Below are 8,668 nucleotides of genomic sequence, written 5' to 3'. Positions count from 1 at the left end.
GCTTAGATCAAACATGGACAAGTAAGTCTTACTTTCACTTCCAATCACGTTATCTCTACTCGCCTATTTCCAAAATCCAGACACAGTAGCAATTTTAAGAAACGAATAACAATTGCACACTTGTCGAGACTAATACCCAACGAGTGCCTAAAAGGACTCTGAAGATAATAAAAGATTTTTAAAGATAATCAAAATTTCTCGTGATTAATATAATTTAGGATTGTCGACAATTGTATCGAAAGATTGATCGCTACGATTCGAAGTTTGACACCTGCTAAAAAAAAAATATATAAATACTTTCTGCACGTGCAAGATGGATACACTCGCGAAGGAAAGTAAATTAATATGCTATCCTGCTTAGATCAAACATGGACAAGTAAGTCTTACTTTCACTTCCAATCACGTTATCTCTACTCGCCTATTTCCAAAATCCAGAGACAGTAGCAATTTCAAGAAACAAATAACAATTGCACACTCGTCGAGACTAATACCCAACGAGTGCCTAAAAAGACTCTGAAGATAATAAAAGATTTCTAAAGATAATCAAAATTTCTCGTGATTAATATAATTTAGGATTGTCGACAATTGTATCGAAAGATTGATCGCTACGATTTAAAGTTATACACCTGCTAAAAAAAAAATATATATATATATAAATACTTTCTGCACGTGCAAGATGGATACACTCGCGAAGGAAAGTAAATTAATATGCCATCCCGCTTAGATCAATTATAAATCCACTCCAACGATATTTGAAATTTTTGAATTGTAGCCACGAGAGCTGCAAGCTTCCAGCTTTCGAATTATCGAGCCGATACATTTACATTCGTATATTTTTATAAATTTGTAACGCGAGTCGAAGAAGATTCTCAATTCCCCTCTCCCCTCCGCCATTCCCAAAGGAAAAAGGAAACTCCGAAAACGCGTGATCGCGATGTATTTTACAGGCAAGGCGTAGCGCACACCCACCAGAGCGAGGAGAGCCGCGTGTGGCACAAGAGGGACAACAAATGGCAGAACGTGCATTTCCATCGAAGCGCGGTCACTGGTCCGTCGCCGTTCACCTACAATCACAAGTAAATCGGCGCGACGCGGGGGTGGGAAAAAAGAAAGGGTTAAACGGGGGAGGGGGGGGGGAAAGATAGAGGAAGGGCCGATGTGTCGGTGGACGCTCGTCGCCTCGACGCGTTAGAACGAACGGAACAACAACACGCGATTTCAAGCAGATACACACACACACACACACGCACATACACACACAAGCATATATACCTCTTTCGATTTCGATAAATAAATAAATGTACAACACGATCGTTCAATCTATTTATTTATTTATCGATCGTGCAGACACACACACACACACACACGAACACACACAGAAACGCGTACATGTAATGCATACACGTATAGAACACAATACGCGTATAGTTAGTATTAAGCGCGACAAAACGGGAACGATGGAACGGAGAAAGGCGAAATAGAGTGTCAGAGTTAGAATTGGCATTTCGAAAACTCGCCTCAGTACCTGCCCAAGCGTACTTACCACGAAAACCACCGTGACCTGTGTGCATCGGCCTCGGATAATTCACGGGAGACGATCTCCGCGTGAATCGGGGCGATTCTCTCGAGGATGGAGCACGAAGAAAGAAGAGACTGGCGAAAGAAGAGATGGCTGCGTGTTGTGAGGGGCACTGTTCTGTCTATATGAGTATATATATATATATATGTCTCTCATCGATGAAGATTACCGTTTTTTTTTAAAGTTCTGCTAACAAGTGTCACCGGTAATGTAAGATCACTCGATCGAGGGAGTAACTCGAATATAAGTAGATAAATATCTTAGAAATGCACTTGCGAGACGTGGAACGTTCGACTGAAAGTGCAGAAAAAAATGAAGAAAGAGAAAAAGAAAAAGAAACAGGTGAAAAAACTTGATGGAACACAAATTCCAAAAGAATTTAAAGAAAAAGAGAGAAAGAGAGAGGAGAGAGAAATCTCTGTAAGATCCGCAAGAACCAACAAAACAATTGTCTCAATTTCCAGGAGGGAAATCCTGCATCCAGGATAACTAGAAATCGAGAAACAATTTTATTCCGTCTATACGTTTTATATCTGAGAGAAGAATCATCGGTACACATACGACTTCCTATATCGAAGAGCGAACTTCCTGCATCCGAAAGGAACAACGTGCTCGGTGGAGGAACACACGTTGCCGGAGGAGTTCGTACGAACGAGGAAAAGACAGAACAAAGCCATCGTGCAACTCTGAAGATCTACAGTCTGAAGAAGGAAATCCAGTTTCGTTAAAAGAGGTAAAAAAAAAAAAGACATGAATGCATCGTGGATGGCCTTCGTTGAGAGGAAGGAAATTTGTTTAACCACAGATGAAGAATTCGGAAATTTCTGAGATAGTAATATCGAGGGTCGTTTGAAGTGGGCACACACGTGGTAGAATGGTGGAAAAGCCGCGATCGACGAAGATGGCGCCGGCACGTCGGCATCCAACGCGATATTTAGTTCGCACCCGAACATTCTTCCATTGTAATTTCGTTCTTCTAATTTTCGTTCTCGTCTCTCGCTACGACACACCGGGGGAGGGGGGGAGAGGAAAGGGAAACGGATAACGTGAGAAGAATTAAAGCAAGGAGAAACGAAACTTGACAGACGTGTTCTCTCTCTTTGTTAAAGTCATCACGACGAACGAGAAGAAACGAAAGTGTACCTGCTGTATCGTTGATAATTTTCCTAGTCGAACGTTCGAACATGCGTCCGTGTTCGTTCGTCCATGGTTCGTTCAGCGAAGAGAATGAAGATTAACTGTATCGACGTATAGAGTTAACGAATCTTGCGTGTAATTAGAGAGAAATGACAAAACGAACAAAAAAAAAAAAAAATGGGAGAGAGAGAGAAAGAGAGAGAGCGAGAGTAAGAAGCGTTAGTATAATTGATAAACCGTGCAATTATAAACGATACCGTATGTACGCTTGACGAGCGTCGGAACTATGCTCGAGGCGAGAGTAAGCTTTGATTTGAGTTAGACAGTCACGTTTTCGAAAGAGAAAAGAAAAAGGAAAAAAAAGAAAAAAAAATGCCGATCGAGAGGAAGCTGCCCCTCCTCGAGACGATCGCATACGCCCCCCTCGAATCGGTGCATATGCTCGCGTGTACAGACAGGGCACGTAGAGATGTCGAGGCGCGACAGTCCGAGAGGGAGAGAAGAGCGATGTTTTAAACGTTATTACCTCATCGTCGTAAGGCAATTTCGCGGCTGGTGCGACGCGTGTGTTCAGGCGCCGTGGCATGCACCGCGTAACGTTTCGTTCAACCAGAATCGATCACCAGAGTCCTACCGAGTGACTCGTTGCCGAGCTACATCGAACGAGGTGCCGACGAGAATAAAAAAAGAAACGGGAGATAAAGCGAGAGATAAAAGAGAAATGGAAAGGCGCGAACTCTTGCTGTTTACGATTACGAAACGCAGGAAGGGCGAAAGAAGGATGAAGAACAGAGAGAAGAAGAACGATCGATGAGCGAATATGGCTTCGTTGGTGTAGCTCGATGAACATTGGCCGTGCATCGATCTCACTCTTCCTGGCGTTCGTCGAGGCGAACCAGGAGACGAACGAACGAAAGGGACAAAGCAAGGAGAGGACGTGGAAAGAGGGAAGCCGCGGCGCAGCAACGAGAGTGAAGAGTAGATAATACAATATCTCGACGAACATTTTAAGAGAAATACGGGGGGAGGGGGGGAGGAACTTGGGTGATCTGCGATCGAACACATTTTTCGTCGGATTTATCCAACACTTCTTCGTTCAGAGAAGAATGGAAGTAATGGGAAACGAGAAAGAAGAAACGGGAAGAGGCAAGATAGATAGATAGATAGATAGATAGATAGATAGATAGAGAGAGAGAGAGAGGGAGAGAGAGAGAGAAAGGATAGAGAAAAAAATAAAAAAAAATATAACACACGATAAATCTTTCTTACACCGTTCGTACATCCTCTATTAATTAATTAATTAATTAATTATTAAATACGACTTTACGAGAGTATAAATCGATTATATATATTATATATATATATAAATATATATATATATATTATATATATATATAAATATATATATATATATATATATATATATATATTTATATATATATATTATATATAATAGGAAAGAATGAACATGTTTTTTCGGACGAGGAGGCCGGGAAAGGAGGGGGTGGGGAGGGGGAGAGGGAACGGTGAAGAAAGAGAAAGGAGACAGTTCTCCATCCGTGAGTAAATAAATAATCGGAGGAACATTTTTGCGATCTTGTTATATTATATATATATATATATATATATATTATTAATATATATATATATATATATATATCTTATGACACATCTATGTGCGCGCACGCGTGCAGACGCGCGAACATTCGTGGCACGCGCGTTCAAAAAAAAAATGGCGCGAAATCGTTCAACGATTTTTAAAAAAATCGTCAAATTGCAATTCTTTACAGAATTTTCTCCAACCTTGTTTCTTCATTCACGAAATTTATAATGTTTTATGATGTATTATAAATTTACAATGTTAATGAATTTTATAATGTTTTATTCGTCGAGCATTTGTGATTGTAAGTTATCGAGTAACGCAACGAACGCTAAGAAATTTCCGAATGAGACAACATTCATTTTTCTCGTTTCAGATCACTTTGAAAATGACATCGATCTCGACGCTATAGCAATTTGTATCTTTTCTTTTTTTTTCTTTATTTTAACGATTGACGCTTTTGTCAATGTAATCTCGAGTTCGGGCTGCCTGCGCGCGTGTGCACTCCGCGACCTACCGTATGTACATGTATAGTGATAGCTGACGGCAGAGTGTGAGTCGAGAATGCGAGGGATGGAAACAGCGGCGGAAAGGAAACCGGGGACGGAAAGGCGAATGAAAAGATGAAAGAGAAAGAGAAGAAGAAAGAAATTTAACATATTGCAGATACTATATTATAAATATAAATATAAACATAAAGAAAAAAAAAAAAAGATTAAAACTTAAGGGATAGTTATTTCTACTACTCTAATTCGTCGCTTCTACGTGTGATTGTTGTATAAAAAAAAAAGAACAAAAAATACGATTATTGATTTATTATCATTGTTATTACACGATTATCATTACACGTTACGACTACTACTATTACTATAATTAATTATTAATTATTGCCGAGCGAAAGCAGTATATTAGGTGAGGAACCGGGATCACGGGAAAGAGAAAGAAGAGAACGAAAAGGGAGAAACTTTGGTTGGGAAGAGAAAAAAGCTGGAAGAAAGAGTAACGGAGACGAAGAAGTAACGGAGACGAATGAACTCGAAGGAAAGTAACAGAAACGTAGACGAAAGAAGGAACGAATGGGCAAGTGCCGCGTGTACCGGGGAATAGAACGAGAAATAGTTTGTACGATCCGATTTTGTTTCCTACGACAAATGGTATTCTTAATTGACGTACGAATGGATCTCCACGAGGACGGAAACCACGAACACAAATGAAACGACTTTCCGAGAAACGAGAAACCAAATGGAGAAACAATTGGACAACGGAGTACTGTTCCAGGTTCTCTCCGAGTCGAGGAAAGAAACGACAAACGACAAACGAAGAAGGTTTGTCCCAGGCAAAAAGCTGACAAATGTTCTTCGTTCATTTGAGAGAAGGTGGAAGAAGGGTGTTTCGAGGTGACACGCGAGGGAAGAAGACAAAACGCGAAAGAACGAAGAAAAAAAAAAATAACGCGATATTTATTATAATATACACATTTATAAATACAATACTTTACGAATCGTTGAAATGATCGAGAGCTAACTCGGATGGTCAAAGGAGACAGGAGACGAGTATAAAAATAAAACTGACACGTCGATTGTTGTCTATCGATCGATGACTACGAAAAAAAGAAAAAAAAAAAAAAGATCGAAAAGAATGTTAATAAAGTCACGAGAATCGTCAAACACGCTCGCTCGCGCGCGTTATTTACGAAGTTATTTCTTATTAATAATAAATAGAATGGGTAGGAGACAGAGAGAGAGAGAAAGGGGGATGAAGAATGAACGAACGTGAATTCGGAGAAACGTATTAATGAGTGAAAGACGAAGAAGATAGCAAAAAGGAGGGACGTGGGGCTCGCTTGCACGCATCGGATTTTGCTGAAAGTCGTCGTTCCCATTTTTTTTTTTTTTTTTTTTTTTAGAAAAATACTGAATATTACCGGATAACGGGAAATTTCAGCGATCAACTAGCTCAGCAGTCATTTTCTCCGGTGTCTCGTTAGTGTAACACTCTCATGTAGATTATACGTAAAGTACAAGTTTAGTGTTAGTAGCATCGATTGAATCTCTCCGATGAGATTCTCTCTCACATTCCGTGCAACCGTCTACCAGATGTTCTAGCTGTTGTTGCTTCTTGTATCGGCGCTATTCGATACGTTTTTTAGTAGACTTGATCGTGCAATCCTGAATTGCGGAATTGACTACTTGTTAATTTTGAATCAATAGCCGGAGCGTTTCTTCTTGCGATTTCTTCGATTTTTTGGTACGTTTTTCAAAGACGTTCTCAGTGGTTCTCGGTCTGGAATGTTTTTGAAAAGCCGTTTTGGTGCTTCGGTTAATCCATCAAGGACCGATCCAATCAATGTTGCAATAACGTATGTGTCGTGTATATTTCGTCTTGAAATTGTCAAGTTTCAAGGCTTCCAAGTTTATAAGACTTTCGAATTTTGAAGTTTCAACGCTTCGAAATCTTTTTTCCACTTCTCGAATTTTAAAGTTCGTACGTATTTTAAAATTATTCAAAGTTTTCAAATTTCAAGGCTTTCGAGTTTCGACGTTTCCATATTTCAGAATTTCCATATTTCAGTGTTCCCGTATCTTTCAAATTTCCATATCCTCAAAGTTTCACGCGTTTAAAAATCTCCATATTTCGAGTAAAGATTTCCATACCTCGAAATATTCATGTTTCAACGTTTTCGCTCCCCCGAAATTTACAAATTTCCATGTTTCTTCGAACTGTCAGGTTTTCAAAGTGTTCAGAGTTTCCCGTAAATTTTACGCGTTACGTCGTTGCGTTTGCGAATTTTTCGCGCGTTCGTTTCAATTCCTGGTCTTTGATGGGTTAATCACAATTTGTCGACGAAAGCAATTTGATTGCCTTCTTGTTGTCTCCCCTGTGTAAATTAGAAAATCCAAGCAACATAATTACGCTGCAATACGCGCAAACAACTTCTCCAGACAAGTTCATCTTCGATCTATTCACCTCTTATTGTTAGACGAATGAACTAGTCACTTGTTGCACTTTAGAGTCGATTTATTATAGTCAGAAATTCGAAACTTCTCGTCGTTTTTTCGCTCGTCACTTAAATAATCTATCACGAAGAGAAAGACAAATATTCGACTAATCGTGTGAAAATCATCTGACGGACTCGTGTAGCGGTTTTCTCCGGGTATTCACCGAGTATCACGAGATACGGATCAATTAAGACCAATTAAAACTCGCGTAATCCACTGATTCATTCGCCGTGACGTTCGCCTCGAAGAAGCTACTTTCAGCAAGATCTGTTTTTGTTCTCGATGTTAACGAAACGCGCGTGGTTGGCTTTTATAACGCTAGAAAAAAAAAAAAAAAAAAACGATTCGGTCGAATTTGCGTCGCTCGTTTCACAATGATTAGAGTAGAATAATTTAAAAAACCGCGACGTGAGATAATATAGTTTCGATTTAAGAAGATGAATTTCGACGAAATTGCATCGCTCGTGGATTTTTATCTGACGATTCGAAGAATCGGAAGTGATAATTTCGAGAATTTGCATCGTTCGAGGCTTTCACGATGACGGAGGTAAATGGATTTGGTGGGACTTGATGTGAAACTTGATTTGAATTTCTGAGGATAATTTAGAGAATTCGCATCGAGCTCCGGGGTTTTTATAAAAATGCTTTCAAACGATCCGAATTGAAATGATCTTAGCTATCGGATGGGATGATTCGAGTTTTACAATGATAGAGAAACATGATCTAGAAAATTGTGGGATCGAATGATTTGGGCAAAGAGATAGTTTAATTGAAATTGAATCGTTCGCGGTTTTCATGATGGAGAAACGACGTGAATTCAGTATTCGAAAGCATATTCACGAACCGCCTGAAGGTGAAGAACGTTGCAAAGAAGGTTGATTAACGTGGTGTTCTCTCGTCGTTTAGCTTTTTTTCTTAAAAAAATATATCCAATCGTTCCGTAACATCCATCGGATCCTAAACGGGGATTTGAACTAATTAGATAGAAGAAGAAGAAGAAGAAGAACAGCTCGTCCGACGATAATTCTTTTTCGATTTAATATCCGTTCGATCTTTTCTAATCGTGCTAAGGACTACGATGAAAACGTAACGTAACGATCATCCAATTAAACACGCATTTACTTTCCTCTCTTATCGTACCGATCTCGATATCGAGATCTTCTTTGCCTCAAAATTGAAAAACTCAACTCGTTATTGTACGTGCGCTCGTGTTTATCGTCGCGCTGATTCCGAGCGAGTTCAACTCGTTTCTCTCTCTATTATTACGTTGCGAATCTAAGGCTGTCTACGAATGATTAATAGACTGCAGATGTCCGTGCAACGTTACGTTTGTACGAAGTTAATTCAAAAAAA

At 39.5% G+C, this 8,668-nt stretch overlaps 1 protein-coding gene and 1 long non-coding RNA gene across 2 annotated transcripts in view; one reads left to right on the top strand and one right to left on the bottom strand.

Annotated features, from left to right (window-relative positions):
- LOC122531184 (calcium/calmodulin-dependent protein kinase type II alpha chain-like) overlaps positions 1-1,139 on the top strand; it is a 51,843-nt gene extending 50,704 nt beyond the window's left edge. Inside the window, exon 9 of the mRNA XM_043658904.1 lies at positions 948-1,139. Coding sequence (XP_043514839.1) covers positions 948-1,080 — 133 coding nt within the window. The 3' untranslated portion in view covers positions 1,081-1,139. The remainder of the gene's footprint in view (positions 1-947) is intronic.
- A 4,301-nt stretch (positions 1,140-5,440) lies between these two features.
- Positions 5,441-7,464, bottom strand: LOC122531185. Its single transcript, XR_006307216.1, has 2 exons — positions 6,782-7,464; positions 5,441-6,737 (listed from the first exon to the last, which is right to left on the bottom strand). It is a non-coding gene; the product is annotated as an uncharacterized LOC122531185 (long non-coding RNA).
- Positions 7,465-8,668: the final 1,204 nt, after the last annotated feature.

The sequence above is a fragment of the Frieseomelitta varia genome, unplaced genomic scaffold (genome assembly GCF_011392965.1).
Source record: "Frieseomelitta varia isolate USP_RPSP 00005682 unplaced genomic scaffold, Fvar_1.2 scaffold_38, whole genome shotgun sequence".
In the NCBI taxonomy this organism is placed as follows: domain Eukaryota; kingdom Metazoa; phylum Arthropoda; class Insecta; order Hymenoptera; family Apidae; genus Frieseomelitta; species Frieseomelitta varia.
This window is presented reverse-complemented; position numbering and strand designations above follow the sequence as displayed.